General features: G+C 30.9%; 1 protein-coding gene across 1 annotated transcript; it reads left to right on the forward strand.

The window, feature by feature from the left end:
- Positions 1-5481: 5481 nt before the first annotated feature.
- LOC143049709 (uncharacterized) lies at positions 5482-7027 on the forward strand. Its single transcript, XM_076223387.1, has 3 exons — positions 5482-5740; positions 5965-6403; positions 6822-7027. Exons 1-2 carry the CDS (start codon positions 5528-5530, stop codon positions 6220-6222), a joined length of 471 nt encoding a protein of 156 aa, XP_076079502.1. The 5' UTR covers positions 5482-5527; the 3' UTR covers positions 6223-6403; positions 6822-7027.
- Positions 7028-27344: the final 20317 nt, after the last annotated feature.

Below are 27344 nucleotides of genomic sequence, written 5' to 3' on the forward strand. Positions count from 1 at the left end.
TTTCAATCCTTTGTTCTGCTTCTAACGCCTGGTTTTGCTTATGCTAAGTGATTTTCTATAGTTTTACTTCAACGATTTATTTATTTTGTCAACTGATGATATTGTGGTCATCAAGGGAATATCAAATTGAAATACGGATCATGAACATTATTGACTAAGTACTTTAAAAATGAGGCAAGAACAGTAATTAAAATACAGAAGAAGACATCAGGAAATCGTGTCCGGTATATGAGTTCATAAATATTAAGTAAAATTGTCATGTTGAGTTGCCTGATAACCTAAATATTTTTTTTGTTTATTTTTTTAGATACTTTGGCTATTCAACTTTTAACTTTCAACTCTCTTACTGGAGGTAATATCAGATATGATGTTCGTAAAACATACAAAAAGATTATGCTTTACTTTGATTTGCAATACATTGTATAATGTTTGCCTACTGAAATACTAGTATTACATTTAACATATACTCTTCCAAAGATCTTTTATTGTATAATCGTAGTATAGAGATTTTTGTAATCCTCTCTATTATAATATTTGATGTACCGAAGTTCTTCTGTATTATTTTCCAAAAAGCATCAATCATCAATTTGAATGGAAAGTATTTTGTTAGTATTTGCAAGTTTAAAAAATCACAAATAACATGTTGTTTATGTCACAGGTTTTATTTTCAATTATTTAAAAGTGAATATTTCTTATTTATAAAGTTGTTTATTAATAATATGGATGGGTAGTTTTATTATCTATCAACATCCCCACGAAGCTTAATGATATGCAAAAAGGACGGGTAGCTTGACGCAGCGATTCTTAAACGCTATCTGAATTTTAATGTGAAAATAATGACTAAGTTAAAATAGAAAATACATGTCCTGTGGGTGGGTTATTTATTTTTCGAAAGTAGAAAATAAACAACTTGAAATACACAGTAAACCGAAAATCTTAACAAGAACTGTTTACTGGGGTTGCTTAATATTACATGTATGTAGAATATGTTGTAAAATTCATAATGCCTCACTTCTCGTATATCTTCTCAAGTTACACACATATATTTTGTAAAACAACCTCGGGAAACTTTACCATAAAACGTAAACAACTATTAAAGAAGGATGTCTATACTTTTGCTGTTTATTGAATATAATTATTCCTATGATTTTCAGACACCCAACCTTCTTTTTTGTTTAAACCTATATTTTCATTGCTTCTAGTAATCTGATTTATGTTGTTTTTTTGTATCTTTGATTTTCTGTTATTTGATAGTTGGTCCAAAGTTCGTACCAAGTAATTTCCAATGATTAACATCCTTATATGTTGAACATGTTTTCTTTAATGGATTCATTCGTTCCAGTTTCTTACTCTCGCTTTTCTCGAAAATATATAGAATAAATTGGAAAACTAGTTCAGTTTTGCTATTAAGTTAGTGTGTGTTTACATTTTGTTCAATAAATCTCGGGTATATCATAATAAAACATACTATACAAATATAATATTTAAACTTATTAAGTGTCTCTTTGGTTTCTTTTCTTTTTTTCAAATTTTAACGCGACTGTTTCAATCTACTGAAAACCCAAATCACCTTTATGTTTTTTGCACTATTATAACAGTTAATGTCATGTGTTCTATTGTTTGTCTGTTTGTCATTTTCATTTTTAGCCATGGCGTTGTCAGTTTATTTTCGATTTATGAGTTTAACTGTCCCTTTGGTATCTTTCGTCCCTCTTTTTTAAAACACTTTTATTTAATAACTGTACCATAACTGTTTTAGAATAATGAAGGGTTTTACCGAAAACATGTGAAACTATCAATTGCGAAAATCAACGCAGACAAGCCTTATAAAAACATAAGGGCATAAATAACAAAATAGTAAAGTCAAGTTCTTTCTAAACAGATTATTTCTAGTGTATCATTATCAAATTATATTTATTTACACCTCAACAATTTTCAAAGCCGTACAATTATATAAGTAAATTATTATTGTATTCAAAAAGACAAATTGCGAACGTTTAACCTTACAAGGAGCCAAATGTGCTAAATCACAAATAAAAAGTTTTTAAAATACAATATAAATATTTATTCTTTTGATAAAACTTGCAGGAGGTCTGATAAAATCATTGATATGTATATATATTTATTCGTGGATCAAAAGAAAATTCAAAAAGAAATCACATATATTTATTTTACCTATTCAGAGAAACACTTGTAAGCAATACTAAACCCATTAAACGTCTTTAAAGGTTATCAGTTTGCTATTCATACTACTGTTTACACCATATGTAAAGCGATAAGTCACTGAAAAGTACGGAGGGCTTACGATTGTACGTTTTATGTCATATTAACGTTGCAGTTTTTGTTTGTCCTTCAATAATGATAACATGTATTTATAACCAAAGATTTAGACCAATATCCATAACTTAATATGTCAGCTACCTTTGTTTAAACAATGACATTATATATATATATATATATATATGTATTAGTATCTATCATACAGTAATGTTCTGTCACTGAATACTGCACAGGTTGCGTAAATATTGAGGTCTTTTGTATGAAAGAGGCAACACACATCTTTTCATTATACCATTATACCATAACTAGACCTTTCCTTTTTCAAATTTATACCAAACTGGACAGATAATCATATGAAATTGTGAACAATATCATACCAATGGACGAAGAGTTTACGAAAAACTCTTTTAATTATGGCCAAGTATTTTTTTTCATATTGTTTTCCTTACTTAGATACTGTTCAATCTGACAAAAAATTTAGCACTGCGCTTAGATAGAAAAAAAATCACAAAAGGATGCAATGTTAGTCAAATCCAGATAACGTTGATATTGAATAGTATGATCATGTCCATTTTATGTCTGGAGCTCCACATGATGCCATTATTTGACTTTCAATTTTAATATTTACAATACAATATATTAAAAATATTCAAGTAAAATAACACCGTTTCATGTTTGGTAAAAAATATATTATAAAACACAAAAGTTCTACAGATGCAATAATATAACAAAACTTAATAGCAATATAGGAAACACACAATCAAAAGACAGATCATTCGGCGACCGCAATGCGTATGATATACGCGAACTCAGCAATTAATGTCTTTACAAAGTGAGACGTATCATATTAGAACAAGGAAAATTCATTGACACTACATGTAAATCGTCAAAGCATTTAGTCTCCCTTTTTATATTATCATGCACAAAATTAACCACAATTACTATTTGTTTCAGGAAATACACAACAAGTAAACAATACAGCCAAAACAAATTTAAAATGGTACACATATTTTAATTGCTAAAACGTTTAATTGATTTTTTTGTTTTTCTATTTAGTGTCACGTCTCGTTAAAGTCATTCGTATTTGAAATGTGGTTTTAATATTGCATATGATTTTCCCGAACATTTATTATCTAAACTTCCTTCAAGTCATCGTGTTCACTTCTGTTGTTTTATTTGCGTCTTACCAAACGGCAACTGCCACTGCAAACACCTACCGGACGTAAAAATAATGTTTAATTAGTGTTGAATCTTTATCCTTTGCAAATGGTAAAGTTTTTTGTAACAACTTGTTTCTTTCCGGAAATGATATTTAACAGTGATATATTAATCCCCGATGCACGAATATTATATATTGTTCTGTATATCATGTCTTTAAATTCTAAATACTATTTTTGTTTCCCCCCCAGATGTTTACGATTGCTTTCAGGAGGTAGACATGCTACTTCCCAGTTGACTTCCTCTTTAATTCCTTTTTTCAGAGCTTTATACAATCATGTATTTTATTCGGGAAGTTACATTTAAAGAATGAAACATAAGGAAGTGTTTTAACTGCCAATGTAAGATGAGTTTGTTGTTACCTGTTTTTTTTTATAATCCCAGTTACATTTGTACAGTTATTTGGACTAAGACCGCCATTAAAAAGAGTGCGACTGTTTATTTCTGCATTGGTTTGTCTCTATGATTGATTCGAGCCCCTGGTAAATACAACGAATGATACTGAGAGCACTACATTGAATACGGTTTACTGACTAACAATTTGAAGACATTACTCAGCAGAATACTTAAAAGAAATAACATGCTCTATCAAATAAGATTGATGCACATATTTTAAATGCATCAATATTAAATAGAATGAAACTTAAAAAATATTAGATTGTCCTCAATCACATCATGTTCCCATTAGAGATATTTATCACTTTAATAGTATATTTTTTTTCCAACGAAAAAGTTAACACCATGATGAAGCTAAATTTTGAATTTATCAGTCGCCTCAATGATTTATGAGATTGTCATTGATAACTGCATATTGAGAATATTTACAACAAAGTAAATACCTTAATACGATATCCTTTTGCTTGAATTAATGGAGAAGAAAACTAACGTATAAATGTATGTTGTGCATCTTCGTACTTTCATAATGCATGTACGAGGCTTTTTCATACAACATTAACGTTTTACTTGTAACTTTAAAAAAACTTTAATTGGATTTTATTAGTTTTCCTTACGTTTGATCACCTATGCACACAATTTCAAGGTTGTAAAAATAACAAAAAAAAAAAAAAATCTACATTTTTTTTTTTATGTCAGATGGTTTCTTTTCACTTAAATCACAACCTTTATAGACTCTGGACGGCTTAGAGTTTTGCATATGCTTATAGACAATATTACAAAAAACTGTATGATGTGCTCTGTATGTATTTTGGTGTGTAAGTCGTTGGGTTTTATGATCACATCATAGTTTACGTTGATATATACATATTTTTAAATATGATAATAAAGTGTAATTGTGAAAAAATTTAGTAGATACATTAACATACTCTGTATAAACGAGCTGCAACATCCGCATCTGAAAGTGGTTACTGTATCAACCATTATGTTCTATTGTTTATCAAAAGTTTTTCTAATCAAGTAGTATATTTTAATCTGTAATTGGATATAACAAAATCCTCAAGGTTTCTAGACTCGAAACAGAATTTAATTCGGATGACTAAATGGCTTCCTACCACATACAAAGAAATAAAAGATTAGAAAAACAAAGATAGCTACAAAATTAGAACATAAGTGATATATCTACATGTCTTGTTTTGTCTTAGGTGTTGACTTATCAACGTATACCCCACATCTCCTATTGTTCCGAATATGGAATCACTTGTATCTATTTTGATACAAAGATTAACTTTGGTCTTTTTAGATCTAACGTGTAATTAATTGTAGGTTTACTGTATAGTATACCTCCTTTGGTTTTTATCTAAAGCAGAACAATGTGGAATCTAAATACATCTATATACAAACAAGACCTCATGCAAATAAATTTTATATAAATTTTAAATAATCTTTTGAATAATCAGAATCATTTGAATTTTAAATGTATACCATTACTTAGCAGGTTTACTCCAGCGTAGCTTGTATTATTATAGCCAATCATAACGCGCCTTGGGGACATCAGATATATAAAGGTATGAAGAGTGTTATTATTCACACTAAACATTTACAGTTAAACATATTCAACTATCTTTTTTTCAAAATGGTTTTGGAAGTGAGGAATACTAGTGACCAAATAGCAGTTCAGTCAATAGATAAATATGAAGAATCAGTAGATTTTCAAAATAACTGTAGATCGTATTATCTAGATAGAGTTGAAGCAAGTGAAAGTTTTAAGAGGAAGTTAGAGCAAAACAGAGAAAAACCAAAACAGACATCTATGTCAGCAGCTATGGACAGATTACGACAAGAAATGGTAAGTTTACAAACAACTGCTTTCTGTTCAAATATGGCGAGTTATGTCTATACAAATATCTATTTTTAATAAAGATGAAGTATTCTATAATTGCAATTGTTTATTACAAATTTGTTCTGATATTTCATAGCACATTACGCTTTAATATTTCAACCTTGCTTGAAATAAACAAACTTGTGACTGAAATGTAACAACTCTAAGTATCGTTTTCTTTATTTTTACAGACCTCACTTGTCGACCAAGATCTCTCCCTAATGAGGCAGCTACTGACACTGAATGAAACAATCGAGGAGCTAAAAAACAAGAGGCTGTATGGTGTAAGCAAAGATTCTTTAGATGACAGTGCAGGCTACCTGAAAGACAGCACGTGTCATCTGAGTAAGAGTATGTCAACTATGTCACTCAGCAGTCACACCTCTAGTGAATGTAGCAGTTCTATTATGTCGGAGGATGACACAGACATTAAAGAGTATGATGCATGAAAACACTTATGTCTCCAGGACTCGGAAGATTCTAGCTATGAATGCATAAACATTGTGGGCTTAAATCAACCACTCAACAGATAAGTTGGATGAGAAGCAAGGAAACAATGCATGGAGTTAAAACCATGAGAAATGAGAGGCAACCCACTTTCTGGTTCGATGGCTTTTGTTCTACATCCTAGTAAGTATAAGTACTTGAATAAAATAAAGTGAATGCAGTTTTTACACAATAAAATGCATATCATGTTCAAACAAATTTAGAAAATAACCTTATTAATAAACTCACCACATATACCAGGTTAATAATTTTGTACGCGTTTCGTCTACAACAGATTCATCAGAGACGTGAAGAGAAAGACTTAAATGATTTTAATAACATTTAAATCAACCTTGTCCGACCAAGGAGATGGATTTATAGGTTAATATATATTATAAATATGTACACACTATAGTTTATGATTTCACCCCAACTTAACATATGACGTATGCAATTAAATACATGAAATTTTTGTGTTGAATCCTTTTTAAATTAAAAAGATTTACAAATAAGTATACGTTTTTCAGTTATATTAAAACTTACATAATTATTTATTTTTCAGAACATTACAAAACAAGAATTGATGCAGAAGTAATGAATGCCGAATGTGGGAAAAGTGCAGAATTGACTCGGCAATATGAATAACAAAATGGCAACCGTTTTCTATGTGCAGTCCTAGATTCTATTGCTGTTTTCATTGACAATTTAAGATGTTACATGTAAAAAAATTTATATTGATGTAGTTCAAATAAAGTTGCATTACTATCACTCATTCATTTAATTGACTGAATGCCATTCAATCCTTAAGTTTAAAAAGAACAACGTATCGGATAACAATCTTCTATTGAAAGACAGGAAGAAAGATACTACAGGAATATACAAACCATAAGTCTATCTATAAACGTCATGGTCAAAAACGAAAAACGAACAAAAGATAAACAACGTAGAATCTGTTGCTTTATGACTAGTTTCATTTAAGAAAATTTTCAACAAAAATGTGCTACCTAGAAAATTTATAACATACCACTATTACAGTTAAAAAAACCCAAATAAATACTACTTTCGTAGATTGAAATAATCTTGCATTTTCGTGGATATTTAATTTCGTGGTTTTGACAAACTCTGCATACAAACCAAAAAAAAAAATGTTAATAGTTGAACATTGGTATCCTTGGTATATCTGCATCCCCGAAATTCACGGATTTTGGTAACCCACGAATAAAAATGAATAAAACTTAAGTCAACTTTTTGTTGTAATTGCTATCAATAGAATGAAAGTACAATAAAAAAAACTTATGGCTAACACTTATATATGTACTTTACAGTACGATTGAAAACATACGAGCCCTTTTTTTCAATACTATATTTGTTTGATTTTAATCATTTTACATATACGTTGTACTGATGTTTTATTTCTATGAACTCCTTGTTAAGTAAAGTGCAAACAAACATATACAGGACAAGGGGCGTTTATAATACCGTTTACTCATGTGTTATATACACAAGACAGAAAGGTGTAAAATGTGTTAAACCATGCGTCTACATGTTGATGAAATGAAGTTCAACAGTATCAATCATTGGTTTATGTTACTGCATTGACATATCCTCAGTTATTTGGAGTAGTATAAGTTGTAGAGTTTAATATTAGTAATGTATTCTATAAAGCAACTCAAGCTCCGGCCCTTTGCTTTAATAATGTCAGGTTTGTGTCTTAAATTGGTGCATCATATCTTAAAAATATTCTAATGTCAATCATGACACATTACATGTATGGCGTTGCTTCGAAGCTGCTCATCTCAATAATTAATACATGCATATGTATATGAAATCATGTATGCAAATTATTAACAACACATGTTATATATATAGTGATGCGATTATTCGGCAATTCGAGACTAAAGACAAAACTAAGATGTTTAAATAAAGTCCGAAGGGATTAAAAAACGAGACATCACCTAAGATGGAATAGAAGCGGATCATTAATTTATGAATATTTCATTGCACTGTTCTTTATGAGCGTCACTCATGAGTCTTATGTAGACTAAACGCGCGTCATGCGTACTAAATGATAATCCTGGTACCTTTGATAACTATCGTTAAACAGTATTCTTATTTTCAAGTCCATTACGGAGGTACTTTGAGGAAAAGCTTAAATAAAGGCAACAGTAGTATACCGCTATTCGAAATTCATAAATCGATTGAGAAAAAAACAAATCCGGGTTACAAACTAAAACCGAAGAAAACACATCAACTTTAAGAAGGAAACAACGAAACAACAGAAACAAAACATTAAAATGTAGCACACAGAAACGAACTATAATATAACAATGGCCCTTTTCCTGACTTGGTACAGGACATTTTGAGAGAAAAAAAATGGTGGGTTGAACCTGGTTTTGTGGCATGCCAAACCTCCCGCTTTTATTGCAATGTTAAATTTAACATTAAAATGACATTACATGGCAGGCCTACAATACAAATAAATGAGAGAACATATAGGAAAACACGAATTATAGCTAACAAAAGGTACAAGATTTAAAATTTTATACGCCAGACGTGCGTTTCGTCCACACAAGACTAACCAGTGACGCTCAGATGAAAAAAGTTCGAAAGCCAAAAAAGTACAAAGCTGAAGAGCACTGAGGACCGAAAGTCCTAAAAAGCTGTGACCAATACGCCAGGGTTTTCTGTCTGTGACGTCACATTTGAATTTCTAAATAGATTTCCCCAAAATAAGATAGAATTAGAATAGAATTCAAGATTAGATTTGTAAGACTGATATTACATTTATTAATAACAATGAAAATTACAATACTAATAAATATCAAATTGTGGTATTAATTAGATAATTAATTGTATTATCTAGCTACGTTAGTGTTTCTTCTGAATCAAACTGAAAATAGTTGATTCAAACTAAAATCTTATAAATAAACTGAATGATTTATTATCTTTACCATAACACACGAATACAAGAGAAAAAAATAAGATTAATATCTATTTCAAAATATTTGAACATTTCTAATCTAAAGTTCATGTCGAAGAATACCAAAATGTTGGGGAACACTAGATTAAGAAATAAAAGGTAAAGGTCAATATCATAAGGAGATATGATTTTGTTGCCAATCATACAATAATTTAAAACAAAAAGTAAAATCACAAATATAATATTTTTTTTCTTTTTTAACATGTTAAAAAAATAATCTGTATTTTCATGTCAGCATCCAAGTTCTTGAATAATAGGCTGTTGATGTTAAATTTCAGGCAAAATGTGTGACTGAATGTTACAATGAACTTATCTCAATTTCAGAGTAGACAATGTAAAAGAACTATTGCTAATATTTAAAATCGTTAAAAGTCAACTTTACGTTTAAAATGTCATAGTTTGCTGCATTGAATGCACTTACTACACTCCATTTAAGTAAAATTAGTTTGTAAAAAGTGGTACAAAATCAATCATGCAAAGATAAATAGATTTACCAGCCACAAAAAATACTTGTAATCAATCTTTATAGGACATCTTATAATAACTATGTTCGCTTAGGAATCAAAATGAAAGGTGTCAAAATGCTTTATTTAACTCTGGTAGAGTTTGGTCTCATTGGCAAGCAAACCACATGTACCTATTTGCATATGCAGTAATTTCATGCTACTTATTTTTTAATTTTGATATACCAAATAGATTTTGGAGATATGATGCACAACCTATACAATACCATTTTCTAATGATAGAACACATTTTGAATAGTTATTACTTAACCACAAACATATATACATAAATCATAATCTAACAATTGCAAAAAACGTATGAGAACAACGCTAAAATACACAAACGATAGATTTATAAAAACAATACCACCAATAAATTTCAGTGAGAAATATACGAAAGATATAATAATTCATAAAGGTGTTTGCTCAAAGTCCAGTAGCAGAAAATTTAGGAATATTAAGTACAAGAACAAATGAACATATTCAATAACGTTTTAACTTCCTCAGGCATATTGACCTTGGATGTTTATTGCTATTCATTTTAGCTTTCGTTTGGCCATTACGTTCTTAACGCCTTGTGTATTTATACAACTTTTTCTTCAAATGTATATACCCCCGCCAAAAAGTAGAAGTGTATATATTTCACTTCGTATGTTTGTACGTTCGTATATCAGTATGTCCCATCATAAATTGAATTTTATCCTGAATATGATAAAGTTAATGTACATCCAATTCAGTTTATTCTTTTTAATTTGAAATGTCCTACTTTTCACTTTGATAGCAATAATTAGAATTTGAACTGAAATTTCGCTGTTCCAAATAATATGATGATGAGGGTGGATTTAACGACCTTGACTATCAATGAGAGTCTTTCATAGTCGGTAATATCAAAACAATTTACGAAAATATTTAAACAAAGAACATAACAAAAAGCAAACACTTGGTATTATCTTTGGTCTTCGTAAACCCAAAGGTGTCAAGTGAAATAATTAAATTATAATACATATTGCTTTCAGAATACAAAATGACGCTTGTATTTAGCTGCTGAATACGCTGGCAACACGTGCCAATCAGAATGGGAGCTTGTTTCCTTATACAAATACATCAAAAGTTAAAGAAATAATAAGCCTTAACGTAAGAAGTAAATCACTTATCAAAATTATGGAAGCAAGAAAAAAATTATGACCGTATTATTCAAGGTAATATGGAACCCATTCATAGCAGATGGATATGCCTTTATAAACACATTTCACATTATTGTAATATCGTTATATTGTAATCAAGTTATTGTGATGCTTCGTATATTCAAAGCACAAAAGCAGGTTAAAGCTTTGGTATCAACTGGAAGAAAGATGAGGTAGGTAAAGTCAGTTGGCGATTCACTCCCTAAATGTTGAAGACATTTTTTTTTCTTGTCTCCCTTGAACGGCTATAATGGGTCATTTACAGAAGGAAAAAACGTTAAGTTCTTTCATCTGTTTGAACTTTTATACAATATATCTAAAAAGGCGGGTTTAGTCCGTTGGAGATGCAATCCCTAAACGTTAAAGACATATTTTCTTGGAATAAGTATAGTAATAATTCGAAACGCCAGACGCTCGTTTTGCCTGCATACGACGCTCAGATCAAAATAGGGAGAAAGCCAAACAAGTACAAAGTTGAAGAGCATTGATGACCCAAAATACCCAAAAGCCAAATACGATCTATGCCTGGAATAAGACAATCCATAGTATTTTGAATAATTCATACTTTTGCAAACAGCAAATTTATAAAAATGACCATAACTATAATTGACATTCATGTCAACACCGAAGTGCTGACAACTTGGCTGGTGATACCCCAGTGGTGTAAATAGTTATCTAAGATACCAGGCTTATAATTTAATGCGCCAGACGTTAAACACTTAAAGTTCATTAATCTGTTTGAACTTTTATACAATATATCTAAAAAGGTGGGTATAGTCAGTTGAAGTTGCAATCCCTAAATGTTAAAGACATATTTCTTGGAATAAGGACAGTCCTCTTGAACGGCTATTATGGGTAATTCACAGACAAAATACACTCAAATTTCATCAGTCTGTTAGAACTTTTATATTCTTTTATATTTATGCCAAATTTACAGCATCCTCATCATAGAATAATTGGTGCTGGATGTTAAAAGGAATCAAAACGTTTTAAATTCCAGGAAATTTAAATTCTTTTGAATATTTGTGCATCAAATGACACAAATTTGTTTGCTTGAAAAAAAGTTTCGTAATCCAAGAAGCATTTTATGTAGAAAATATGTTAATAGGTCATATCAAAATATTTAAAACTAGACTAATCTCTTACAAATCACATAGCCCCTGTAATTGTTTGATTTTGTATTAGTATACTTAACATCGTGTGGGCTTTGACATATACGATTAATTTAGAATATCTTTAAAATCATCAGTGGGATTGTAATAACATAAAAGTTTTCTTATGTAAAGTATTAAGTTGAATAAACAGATTTAAAAAAGACACTTAAAACTACAAATATTTTTAAATTTTCTTTTCTGGTACACAGTTTATCGATTAGAATTTCTTTCCCTCGGGTTTGTAGATTTTGAACTGTTTAACCTAAGAACATTGCATCGACCAGAAAATGGTAGTGTATGACCAAACATACAACACCCTTGAGAGCCCCTGTTGTTATTCTCTAAATGTCTTATTGGGAACGTCGTGCATTACGTCCCAGGTATAGTTGTTGACCCCAACGTCTTTATGTCTCTATTGGACAGTTATTGCATTTGCAATCATAACACATCTCCTCAATGGTATATGCCATATATATATATATATATATACAGGCTTACAAAGTGTTTACAAAATGAAATGAATTCAAAAATGTTTACTACTTTTTCATGCAGTAATTCAAAAGAAGACAGTGATACTCAAACCAATGTTACACATTAAATGTACTTTACATTGTCATTAGAAAACAAAACAGAATGTCACATATTTTGAATTTTTCCTTACAGTAAAGCATTGTTTGTATCATTTGCATCTAAACTGTACCCGATATTTTATGTCAACTGATTTCCTTGTAATATAAAGTACAGAGAAATAATCAATATCATATGTGACAAGGGCGTTTGGTATATCACATTACTCATTCAGTAACTGATTGGAGGAAGAACTGCTTCTTGCACTAAGATGGAACCTTTTTCCTTATGATTTCATGATTAACTCAATACACCCTAAGAATATAACGAAGTACTCTATATAGTAATATTAATTTTTATTCGGCAATTAATAACAAAGCAGATTTTAACACATTGCTAAAAGAGGGACGAAAGATACCAGAGGGACAATCAAACTCATAAATCGAAAATAAACTGACAACGCTATGGCTAAAAATGAAAAAGACAAACAGACAAACAATAGCACACATGACACAACATAGAAAACTAAAGAAGAAACAACACGAACCCCACCAAAAACTAGGGGTGATCTCAGGTGCTCCGGAAGGGTAAGCAGATCCTGCTCCACATGTGGCACCGGTCGTGGTGTTTATGAGATAACAAATCCGGTAAATAGTCTAATTCGGTAGGTCACATTCATGAAAGGGAAGGGGATTGTAATATACGACGTAAGGAACATATCCGATATCATTTCGGAAACGATTATTCCATAACGGTCAACCAACTCGTGATGGCGTCCGTAGTCCGTAAAATTTATGAAGAGATGATTTCAACTTGGTAAATGGTAAATAAATAAACGCAACAGTAATATACTGCTGTTCAGTACTCATATTTCGATTAAGCAAAAACGAATCCGGATAACAAACCAAAACCGTGGGAAATTCATCAACTATAAGACGAAAATACAGAAACAACAGAAGTTTTGAACTGCAACAAAAGCAAACAACAACATACATAGGAACGGACTGAAAAACCTTACGATATTGTAATAAATGTGATTTTTTATGTAATGTCTTAACCTAAGGATGACCCACCAAAGCAAAAAAGTATTTTCAATAGGGTCCTAAAATTTAGGATATTGAATTCAGATAGCTTATCAAATACCATGAACAGATTTTGGATTCCAGCTTCTTATAATAAACAGTAAAGCTCAACAGTAAAAAACATAAATAATATTTTTAGTAGTTTGAATTTCGATCTTAATAAATTCAAAATTAATTAAACATGTTAAATGCATGTCTTGTGTTCGCAAAGTATGGAATATTCTATGACAATAATTCTAGAATAAACAAAAATCGTACAAAATCATAATATAATTATGTCATTCTAAAGAATTATGGATATTTCTTAGGAAATGTAGTGGTTCTAATCCAAGGAACATGGCTTGAATATAGACCACATGTTATTGTAACAATAATAATAAAATTAAATGATCTATGATATCCTTGATAGTAAACCATTCCTTCAAAACATCAAAAATAAGTCTATAAACCACATTTACACCTTCTACGGAAAGAATATAACGAACAAATGATGTCGTGTCAGGAACTTCTATCGCAGATAGTTACAAATTTGTTACAATGTTTACATAATTTTTGCACTGAAAATAGGACTAATTCAGTCTTGTGTTTATCATTTTACACATGAAGCTCATTGTTCTGGGGAATTCCGCGTTACAAGAACACATTTAGTTAAACTATCCGACATGTATAGATATGCAGCAAATTCTGTAAACGTACACTTTTTGTTAAAGGTAGAAACGTCAAATGTTCTACTTCAAATAAGAGGAAAGAGACCTAGATTGAATGTACGCTAACAGATCATTCAATTTTTCTTTCTTGCATTCTGCAATGTCACTTTAATATAATATGTACAAAATGTATCATATTTTACTGGTTGTGTATAAATAGAAGCTATTTGTAAGATACTTGTAACCTTATCACATGCTAAAATGAGTCTTTCGTGTGTTGATCGTCCTAAATCTTTCAACAATAATTCAGATCATCTTACTAAAAGTGACATTGCAAAATATGTAGAACGATAAACACAAAAAGACTTGTCCTACTTTCAGTGTGGAAATTATGTAATAATTGTAAAAGAATTGTGACTCCCTACGTGTGGATTCCTGACATGATAACATACAAGGCTCCTGTTGGAAGTAAGAATTTGGTTTACAAAATAATTTTGTAGTATTACTTTTGTCATTCTTGTTTAGATGCATTTTCATGTTGTATGTGTTTTGCTTTTGGAACACGTGCTATGTGTAGTGAAAGAAGTATATAAAAAGAACTGAAACTTGATATTGAATTGATATATGATAATGTATTTATGACCTATACTTCATACAAATTAGGATAGATTATATCTTCTTTAGAAGTAGCCGGTGTTGTTTATAAACAGGTCAAATCATATTTATAACCCAGTGCAATTCAATACAAAAAATATTTATGTTTACATTTCAAATGAAAGACAGCCTTAATGTAGAAAGGTAGAACAAGCAATGGGGCTTTAGAGACTGAATGCCATTTATTATGCAGAGGTGATAAAATTACAAAGCATTGATTAAGAAAATGACAGTGTGCATTCTTTTGATTGACTTGTTATAAATAATAAGAAAAACACACTTTATTTAGAGACGGCTTAGTATACAAATAAGGACATAATATAACATCTAATGAGCTTTTAACCGACACAGTTCTATGTTTTTTACAAACTCAGACTGTCAGCTTCATTTTGACAGGTACTAAAATCAAGAAACACGAATGAAGTTCAACAGGTCGAACAGCTGAAAGTTTTGCCACAATGTAAACAATTGGTATGAATCACCTATACCTACTGTTTTGGTTTGTTTAATTGAATATACTTCCATATCACTGACAATGTAACTGCCTATAACTAATAAAAAAAAAATTATATATACAAGGTACTCATCAATTAATATATCATAATGTAATCATATTTGGTATTATGTTTCTGTCCCATAACTATGTTTTTTCATCTTCTTGGTTCGAAAGTTATTACACTGCGGTAAGAATATATACCACGTTTTTATTTTTTGATTGTTTTTGCGAATGAACTTTCGTTGTCACTTAAATGTGTGAATTTGAACATTTTATGTGAAATATAGTTCGTAGAAGCAAATTGTTTGGCACTAGACATCGTGAAAACAGCAACCAATCATGCTCCGCCACAAAAAATGTAATTAAATTGATTCCAGAATATTGTAGTAAGGTTCGGTTATCATTATTTCTAAGAAAACAAATTTAGGTCAAAAGTCATTTTCAAAAAGCCGTTTTTTCCAAGAAAATAACTTTTGTACAGCGATTTCCAACTTTAATAAATGACTTAATTCTTTGTACAATAACCAAGATAAATCAAACACACCTACTATAGAAATGCCAAATGAAAACACTTGATTTAATTCTAATATTTCCTTACACCGATTTAAAAAATTGAAAACAACACGTTTGATAATTGCATGCGTCCGAAGCGCTTATCTGGATGTACCTTCATCAGGAACGCTCAAAGCAAAACATTTTAAATCCGAGGACGTGTAAGTACCGAAACCGTTGAAGAGCTATATGTCAAAAATACCTAAAATAAAAAGCCAAATTCATCTAAAGTCAACTTTGCCTGAGGGAGTTGAACCCTTAGTTTCTTAATAATTTTAAAATATATAAACTGACAATTATAGAGAGGTTTGTTATCATGTCAGTACCGAAGTACTGACTACTGAGCTGATGATACCCTCGGGGACTGATAGTCCACTAGCAGAGGTATCGACCAAGTGATGTGAAAAATTGAAAACATCACGTTTAATAATTTCATGCGTCCGAAGCGCTCAAAGCCAAAAATTTTAAATCCGAGGACGTATAAGTATCGAACCCGTTGAAGAGCTATATGTCAAAAATACCTAAAATAAATAGACAAATTCATCTAAAGTCAATTTTGCCTGAGGGAGTTGAAACCTTAGTTTCTTAATAATTTTTAAAATTTATAAACGGACAATTTTAGAGAGGTTTGTTAGATCATGTCAGTACCGAAGTACTGACTACTGAGCTGATGATACCCCAGGGACTGATAGTCCACCAGCAGAGGTATCGACCCAGTGATGTAAAAAATTGAAAACAACACGTTTAATAATTTCACGTACCATTGTGTTAGATTAAATAAAGGTTCATGTGGCTTTTTCGTTAGCTTTCAATGCTGTTCTATACGTGGTTTACTTTTTTCAATTTCTGTCTATATTCTTTACTAGTTACAATATTGTCTCTCTTTTGTCGACATGAACCTTTATGTATTCATTTCAATGTATTGAATTTGGTGATGCCTAATGCTTTTTCAAAATGCGAAAATAACTGGTGATTCTTCGACGTTATTCAACAGGAGTATCACGTTGGATGACACTAGTGGATAATGAACTGCAGCCTAATCCAGAGAAACCGAATTCAACCAAGGTTTTTGGTCGAGTTTAGTGTTAAAGTTACCCAGTCGTATGTTTTAATAGTGGTGTTTTGTTAACTGTTTTGTCTTTGATAAGGTGTTGTCTTACTGTCTTTTACTATCAGTTATGGTTTCGTCGCCCCCTTGGTATCCTCTTTCGTTCATATATATAAAAAAAGTAGTGGTATGATTGCCAATGAGACAACTGTCCACAAGAGACCAAAATGACACAAACATTAACAACTATAGGTCACCGTACGGCCTTCAACAATGATCAAAGCCCATTCCGCAATGTAAAACAATTCAAACGAGAAAACTAACGACCTTATTTATATAAAAAATGAACGAAAAACAAATATTTAACACATAAACAAACGACAACCACTGAATTACAAGCTCCTGACTTGGGACAGGCACATACATAAATAAAGTGGCGGGGTTAAACATGTTAGTGGGATCCCAACCGTCCCTAACCTGGGACAGTGGTATAACAGTACAACATAAGAACGAACTATAAAAATCAGTTGAAAAAGACTTAAATCATCAGATGGACAAAAATATATGATGGCTTTTTCATATTTTTTGTGCCTTGCCTCTTTACATTTAAAGATATAGTATAAAATCTTAACTCAAAATACCCTTGATTAATTCAGAGCAAAATTCACCAAAAATAGAATCTCGGATTTTACCTTGCTTCAATATGACTGTAGGTAAATGTGCAAAAAATAAAACACAATGAAAAATTCTGTATGCATTTTAAAGGAGATACCCTTTTCTAACATCTAGAAAACGAAGTATTATAACCGAATGCTTAAAGCTTTGGTATGATTTGAAGAGTACATTGTAGTTATTTTTTTTAAAACGTTTCATAATTCATGATGCACACCTTTTATTTTCCCTGATTTATTACAGTTATCAGATGGTTTCTCCTTAGTTAAATGCCTTTAACAATTAGGGATAAACAATTATATTCCCTATTTAAGTATACAAGAAAGTTAAGATACCCAGCTTTTCAATACTATATTCTTTCAGAATGTACTGAATTCACCTTAAGGGTTTTGGCATTGCAATACCCGTACCACCACTAAAAGTATGAAGTACAATAACTTAGTTATATTGTTGAAGTGTCAATAAAACTAAAGTAACAGATTTCTTTAACTTATAATAACATATTACGAACTTTGGGATGCACCAAATCCGATAAAATGATATCCAAGTAAATCATATAAAAAAAGTATATGAATGACCTCAAACAATGGACCTAACTGATACAAAGAAGGCGTTAACCCTCATGAATGTATCATATAAAACAATTTATGATATATATTATTTTCAAAAAAAAAAAAAAATGACACTTGTATTTTATATATACATCCACGTGTCAAGAATAGAATGGACATTTGTTCTTTACATATAATTTGTTTATAAAATCAATTAAGAAAGAAGCAGATATCAATAGCCCAATTAAAACAGATGAAGGGACATTCAGTGGGGTACAAAACAAATCTTTTTTTAAAATCGGGGGCAAGTCCAAGATTGATTTATCTTATACAACACTTTAGTATAAATTATCTATAAATAGAGAAGTTGTGGAGTTTAGTATGGCGTTCATTATCACTGAACTAGTATATATATTTGTTGAGGAGCCAGCTGAAGAACGCCTCCGGGTGCGGGACTTTCTCGCTGCATAGTAGACCTATTGGTGTCCTTCTGCTGTTGTTTGTTCTATGGTCGGGTTGTTGTCTCTTTGACACATTCCCCATTTCCATTCTCAATTTTAAGTTGTGGTATACATCAATGAGACAGTTATACAACAAAACAAACTCAAAAACATCCAGAGGGCCTCATGAATATTCAGATGTGTATACAATAGTCAAGTTCTAAATCGTCCCGATTATATAAAAGTTGTGAATAAATACAAACAGAAACAATCAAAGATCTGCCATTTCAAAATATCTAAAAAAAATAAATATAAATCTAAAAATCTAATAATCGAGGAATATGAATAAAAGAAACATATAAAATTCCGCTTCAAACTGTTTGATAGCGAATTGGTGTTAATTTCGCAAAAATACATTTTATAAAATCGTGTTGGAAATGAAGCGTATTCTGAATTCAATTTACGTAAAGAAATGACCTGTCATGTGTTAATGAAATACATAAAGAAGATAAAAGATATAAACATGCATAATTATTGCAAAGCTTTACATAAATATATAGGTCCGTTAGGTTTCTCGTTTGAATTGTTTTACATTGTCATTTCGGGGCTGACTAGGCGGTATGGGCTTTGCTCATTGTTGAAGGCCGTACGGTGACCTATAATTGATAATATCTGTGTCATTTTGGTCTCTTGTGGAGAGTTGTCTCATTGGAAATCATACCACATCTTCCTTTTTTATAAGAATACCGTCGTTCAAAAAATACGAAGTACTGGTCATACATGGGAATCACCAATCATTTGAAACGTCAGCAATTCATACGTTGGTCATATCGTTTAAGTAGATAAGTGAATAAGATTTCAAAATATCGCCCAATAAATATATGCAATCACAATATTTACTAAAAGAGATTAGCCAGTATGAAAATATAAACTTGACTTGAATGACAGGATTATGAAACACAGAAGTAGTCTAACCATCAAGTCTAAGTGCAATCTGCTTCATACCTGCTTGGTCTGGTATATACGACATATATAATGGTTGTCAATTTTATTTCGTACAATAAACTTAATTTACATAAGTAACAGCTAATCACAGTGTAAACGTTACGAAATCTAGGGCATCATTAAATACTATTTATATATACTTTGGCTTTCAAAACTATTGATGAATATTGTGAATCCAGAAATGTGCATCGAATCGCCAAAAAAAGTATGTTCTTTAAAAACCTGGTAGAAAATTCAAATCACAGATTATTTTCAGCTCGACTTCAAAATCGTATTTCAAATGTATTTCAAAGATTGTTTGGGTATGGTATTTAGGTTTTAATAAGTTAACTGTCCAGTCCCGTTTTTTTTTGTTATGTTTGTATATGTTTTGTTATATGAAAACTGACTCTATGTTGGGTATAATGCAAGCTGAGTCTGTTTTCGATATTGTTTAAGAATGAAAGAAATCATATAAAAACTGATAAATGATATTAATTAGGAACAAAATGCACAAAGCATCTAGTTTCTGATGCGAATCTAGGATTTTTAAGACAAAAGACTAAAGATCTATGATTTTCAATTTTTTTTGTGAAAAGAGGCCAAGGCCAGCTTTTTACAAACAATTTTACGACTAAAATTGATTGCGAGAATATTAAATTGTTCATGACTAGCGAGCAAGTATATTTTGTATTATGTTATTTTGTGAAACGAACAAAGTGTTCTATACTTTGGGATGTGTAGAATGATTATCGAATTTCGCAGAGTTAAGAATAACAATAAGTAATAATACGATATTGCGAAACAAATTCCTCAGATGCTAGCTGTAACATCAATTCACAAACTTACAGCACGTTATAAAGCTGGTCTAGCTTAGTTTATGAGGTAGAATAAAAATCAGGACACATATATATGCGCGTAAATCAACCCCTTCTTGTACTTCATATGAATGCAACAAATTTGGCTGGAAATTATATATCCATGCTTCCACCTATCAAAAATACAAAGTTAATATTAGCATGTTTGTAATGAAAATACAAACGAAATCAAAATGTTGACGTAGATAGAAATATACAAATTTCAAGTGAGCATTTAAGTTGAACTAATTAGTTACACTACAAAGTTCAAGTAAGTGAAAATATGTTGACAAGTACAGTTCAAATGGATTCTTGTTTTGGTCAAACAATAAACAAACAATTACAATATACCTTGAATCATTACACCCGTCACATCATGTCAGTTTTACAATATCATTTGTTGTCGTTTAAGTTTTCTTTTGTATAAAAAGAAAAAAAATCTAATTTGACTATAAGTTATTTTTGTTATAATAAAATATTTAACAATTATCAGACAAACTTAATGACCATAACCACATGGATATCATTATTGAATAAACACCAATTCAACAACACAAAAATTCAAAATTCAAAAATGAACGTAAAAAGAATCATAACAAAGCTTGTTAAACTACTTTGTTTAAAAAAAAAATGTTTTCTTGTTTTTTGTGTCTTTTTATAGCAGTTTTTCTTAGAACACATATGATATATACCCGATTTTATCTGCATAAAAAATTAAGCCTCATTGTCTACTGAACTTTTTTTTATGACGTTACAAGTCCATGCTCAACCAAACATCACAGTGCATACAGGCGATTCGTATGAACTTCTGGAGTGAGGGTGAGATAAGGTGTGTCGGAATGGTAAGCATTTCTTATCCTGATTTGCATTAATTAAAATTGAAAATGGAAATGGGATAACTTATCACGCCTGTCCAAATTGATGCAAGGACAAGGGAAAAGGAAAGCAATGTGTGCATGAGAGAGAGAGAGAGAATAAGTTTCCCTATAATGTATAAAATCAGTCAGTTGAACTTATTATGATTCATTGATGTCGGAAATCCAACTCTCAAAAATTTGGATAATTTGGATAATAATATTTAAATGACATAATGATGATATGAGAATGAATAGGGATGAAATACGAGATACACTATATATATACATACAATACTGAATTAGAAAAAATAAGAATCCCAACCGGATTGAATTTAGATACTGTCATTTTGACAGCTGTAGACAAGACAGAATGTGAACAATACGTATGAATCACCAATAACTATATATACAGTATTAATTTGTCTAATTAAAAAATTCATTAATTAGTGTCAAGTTTCATAACCACAAACAATAATATATATACTTGGATAAAGCAGAGGACCCTGTATATGAAAGTGCAATCACAGAAACTAAAGTTTAAGCAGAGACTACTTGGACACAACATTTGATAATAAAAAGGACAGCGATCTCTGATTTTAAACGAATGTCTTACACAAGTAGTTGGACATAGTCATGTATATCAGGCATGCATGTTTTTTGGCCGTTTATAGTTTGGGTAAAGCAAACAATGGAAAAAATCTGAATGATAAATATGTTGGAAAGTCAAAGTTATTACTAAACCCCTCTTTTTAATTTCAATCACTTGATTCATTCGTTCGAAAATGTAAAGGATGCCATGCTGATTGTGCTGACCGTTATGGAATATGTGTGTAAAAGATGGCCAATTATCATAACTATTTTCCGTCCTTGGCACCAAATGTGTACCTACCATGATACACACATGTGGAGCAGGATTTGATTACCCTTTTGGAGTATCACCACGGTATTGGTGGAGTTTGTCACGGTTGCTCAGTCTTCAAGTTTTTACGTTATTTTTTGTTATTTTCGTCATTAGCTGTTTTTTTTTTTAGATTTTGTCGGTCTCTTTTCGAACTTCAGAGTTCTGATTTTTAATGTGGCATCTACCGCCGATTCTAGAATTTTCATGTTAAGAAAAGAACACACACAAAAATCAGCTAAAATGCTCTGGATCCAATGAAACGACGATTGCAGAAGAAATTATTATGTTGTGTCAAAACATTTAATTGTTATGGTTACAGTTTTGCTCGTTCTTATAATTGAATGATCGAGGAAAATAAATCTTGTAATCCAATTTTCCTACTTTATACTTAATTTGCACGTATCATTAATTCTGAAATTTTCACTAAAATGTTTAAATATCATCCTTATACATGAAGTCATTTAATAAAAAGTAAGACAAAATACCTTTATTACATAAATGAGATTACTCTTATGCAAGCAACATATACATTGTCTAGTCTAATCATGACAGATTATTCTGCCAAAGAAGGTTATTATAAATTAATTTTTAGAATTAAAACCTTTTTATGACATTTCTTTTTACCTATTCAAAAGAAGCCATACAAAATAAATTATGAGTTTGTAATGGTTTCTAAGATAGAAAATGTGAGTAGATTTCTTAAAATAGAGTATTATTGAATGCAACCCTGGAACCCTTTGGTTCATAATTGAGTTTTGTCATATATTTTCAGCCTCCACCATTGGGATAATCTGATTCTTTGATGAAATATTTCAGTAAAGTACCTTTTTTCGCTGCATATCTTGTGTTGAATATATAAACGAGCAAGACTTCTAGTTACCTTGAAGGATCTTTTCTACAGCACAACCCCAGTATATAATAGCAAACAAGAAAAAGAAAAAAACGTTTTGAAGAATAAAAGCCGGATATCAACTTCGCTCGAGGAAATGCCACCTTGTTTTTAATGCAATCACTAGAAACATATAATAAGATACGTGAATGTAAGAACATCCCAATAAAATTGAGAAAGGAAATGGGGAATGTTTCAAAGCGACAACAACCCGACCATAGAGCAGACAACAGCCGAAGGCCACCAATGGGTCTTCAATGTAGCGAGAAACTCCCGTACCCGTAGGCGTCCTTCAGCTGGCCCCTTAAAAAATATGTATACTAGTACAGTGATAACGGACGTCATACTAAACTCCGAATTATACAATAGCGAATTACCCGCCTATCGTACAGTTAGATAAAATGATACACCTGCATATCTACCGACAAAAGTAGCAGTTATATATAAAAATTATCCACTTATAATCATTAGTCATTTGCAGAGAGAATATTTCTTCTTCTTGGTCTTAGTGCGAAGTGGGAGTTTCTCGTTTTCACTTTACATGTGGTAAATTTCTCAGTAATTCAATTGAAAATGAAATTGAAAACTTTGTTATAGATGGGTTTATTTCTTTCAAAACTATAAGTAAATGATCTAAATTTATTATTCATCAACAAACAGACAACAACTTCATCTGTTAATAAATATGAAACAGTGGAGGACATTCAGAATGATTGCATATCATTTTATCTTAATCGTGTGAAAGCAACTGAAAATCTGAAGCAAAAATTGGAGAATAAAAACGGAGGACGTGAACCAAAGAAGACTTCAATGTCTATGGCTATGGATAGATTACGACTTGAAATGGTATGTAGTGATTTTGGTTACTTTCATTATCAATTATATTACTCAATAACATGTACTTTTGAATATGTATACATATATTGCTACCTTGAAACTGCTTTCATCCTTTTTCGGTAATTTGGATGTTTTTTTCTTTCGAAAATACCAAATACATTGAAATGATATAAGATCAAGGAAAAATGCATTGAATAAAAACACAAATGTACCAGAGCCTAAGACATAAAAACATATTTCTAATTCAACAGGTTTTTCCTTTACAGACCTCTCTTGTCGATCAAGATCTTTCCTTAATGAGGCAGTTATTGACGCTGAATGAAACAATCGAGGAGCTGAAAAACAAGAGGCTGTATGGTGTAAGCAAAGAATCTTTAGACGACAGTGCAGAGTATCACAAGGGCAGCACGTGTCATCTGAGTAAAAGTGTGTCCACCATGTCACTTGACACTGACTATTCTTGTGAATGTAGTGGATCTGAAGATGACACCGACCTGACGAAAAAAGATCTATATTCCAAAGACTCTGTCTTTGGTGAATGATTCAATACTAACCAACAACTGTAACAGTATATCTAAATATTCTGGTCATATTATCTGAAGGCATGTGCTCCCTCGTTACAACAAGGGCAGCACGTGTTAGATAAGTTAGAGTATGACACCATGTCATCAGCAGCCAAACCTCTAGTGAATGTAGTAGTTCATATATGCCAGAGGACGGCACAGACATTAAAGAGTATGATGCATGAAAACACTTTTGTCTCCCGGACACGGACGATTCTGATTATGTATGTATAAACACTGTGGGCTGAAATCAACCACTCAACATACAAGTTGGATGAAAAGCAAGGAAAAAATGCATTGAGTTTTAACCATGTGAAATGAGCGGCAACACATTTTCTGGTTCGATGTTTTTTGTTCTACATCTTAGTAAGTATAATCACTTGAAGAAACTTAATGTTTTGACATTATAAAATTCACATTATCAGGATTATAATTTGTACGCAAGATTCGCGTTTGGTCAAAAAAAGATTCATCAGATACCGAAAGACAAAACCTATATAAATTATTTGAATAAAACTTGTTCGACAAAGGAGATTGATTTATTGGTAAATATATTATAGATATGAACATACTTTATCTTATGACTTCACCGCAACTTAACATATGACGTATGAAATAAAATGCATGTAAGTTTTGTGTTGATTCCTTTTTAAACTGAAACAATGTACAGAGAAGTAAACGTTTTTCATTTATATTAAACATGATTATTTCTTTTTCAGAACATTGCAATACAAGAATTGATGCACAAGTCATGGATACAGAATGTGGGAAAACTTAGTATGGACTCGGTGATATGAATAAGAAGTGACAAAATGGCAACCGTTTTCTATGTGCAGTCCTAGATTGTATTGCTGTTATCATTGACAATCTAAGTTGTTACATGTACACACAATTATTGCTGTAGTACAAATAAAGTTGAATTTCAATCACTCATTTATCTTATTTAATGAATGCCACTTATTCTTATAGTTTGAGAAGAACATAATATCGGATAACAATCTGTTATTGAAAGACTTCCGGAAATATACAAAAGGGATATACAAACATAAAAAAAGAAGTATGACTGTCAACACCATGGTAAAAAACGAAAAACGAACAAAAGACATATAACGTATTATATGTTGCTTTATGATCAGTTTTACTTGAAAATTAAATATATTTCCTAGTAAATCTATAAATAAAGATATAAGTAGTATACCGCTATTCGAAAGCCATAAATCGTTTGAGAGAAAATAAATCCGGGTTTTAAACTAAAACCGAGGTAAACACATCAACTATAAGAGAAAAACAACAAAACAACAGAAACACTTAAGTGCAACTAAATACAAACGACAATGCAACAGACACAGAAACGAACTATAACATATCACTTGTACATTAAAAAAAGGCAAATAACTCTTACCACAAAAAATATCTCTCAAAATATACTTGTAAAACTGGCAAGGCGGGGTAAATAATAAATCTACCAGTAAACGTAAAACATAAGTGACATACTGTATACTTTCCTTGCTACGTCTGATCCTGTTATGGCATCGACGAATTGCATTAATTTCAGTTGTGCTGTCCCATACGTGTCGGGATATATAATGCAATTACTACAACTATGTAAACTATCTTTTACTTTGTATATAAAAGTTACGTCAACTCTTTATTCTAATTCCTATTAACAGAATGAAAGTAAAATAAACATTTTTTTTTATTCTTATGGTTATTACCTTATATTTGTACTTTACTACAATACGATAGGAAACATGAGTACCATTTTTGCAATACTATACTTGATTGATTATGATCATTACATCTAAGTTGTACTGATGTTTTATTTCTATAGACTCCTTGTTAAGTAAAGTGAAAACAAACACATACAGGACACGAAAACAAGGGGCGTTTATATATACCGATTACTCATGTGTTATGTACACAAGAAAGAAAGGTGTAAAATGTGTTAAAACATGCGTCTACAGGTTGATGAAATGAAGTTCAACAGTATCAATCATTAATAGTTTATGTTACTGCATTGACATTGGAGTAGTGTAAGTCGTAGAGTTTAATATTAGCAATGTATTCTATACAACAATACAAGCTCCGTCCCTTTGCTTTACTATTGTCACGTTTGTGTCTTTACTTGGTGCATCATATCTGAAATAAAATATAATGTCAGTCCTTATATCTATGACGTTGATACGAAGCTGCTTAACTCGTTAATAAATATTTACATATGTATATGAAATCATGTATGCAAATTCTTTGTTATATGTTATATCTATAGTGATGCAGAAAACAGATTATTCGGAAATTCGAGACTAAAGACAGAGATGTTTAAATAAAGCCGGAAGGGATTACAAACGAGACACTCATAAGACCGAATTGAAGCAGATCATTAATTTGTAATTATTTCTGTCATTGCATTGTCCTTTAAACAGTATTTATATTTTCAAGTCAATTACGGAGGTACGTTGTCTCTTTGAGGGAAAGCTTAATATCTGTTCCAAAATATTTAAATATTTCTAATCTAAAGTTCGTGTCGAAGAATAGCAAAACGTTGGGGAACACTATATTAAGGTGAATATTATAGGTGAATATCAGAAGGAGATATGATTTTGTTGCCAATCATACAATAATTTAAAACAAAAAGTAAAATCACAAACATAATATTTTTTTCTTTTT

This window comes from Mytilus galloprovincialis, chromosome 1 (assembly GCF_965363235.1).
Source record: "Mytilus galloprovincialis chromosome 1, xbMytGall1.hap1.1, whole genome shotgun sequence".
In the NCBI taxonomy this organism is placed as follows: Eukaryota; Metazoa; Mollusca; class Bivalvia; order Mytilida; family Mytilidae; genus Mytilus; species Mytilus galloprovincialis.

Bases quoted from the DNA above. Each gene is read 5' to 3' on its own strand.
- LOC143049709 (XM_076223387.1), top strand. From the start codon at position 5,528: ATGGTTTTGGAAGTGAGGAATACTAGTGACCAAATAGCAGTTCAGTCA. The intron at 5,741-5,964 runs GTAAGTTTACAA...TTATTTTTACAG, and splicing joins ACAGATTACGACAAGAAATG to ACCTCACTTGTCGACCAAGA.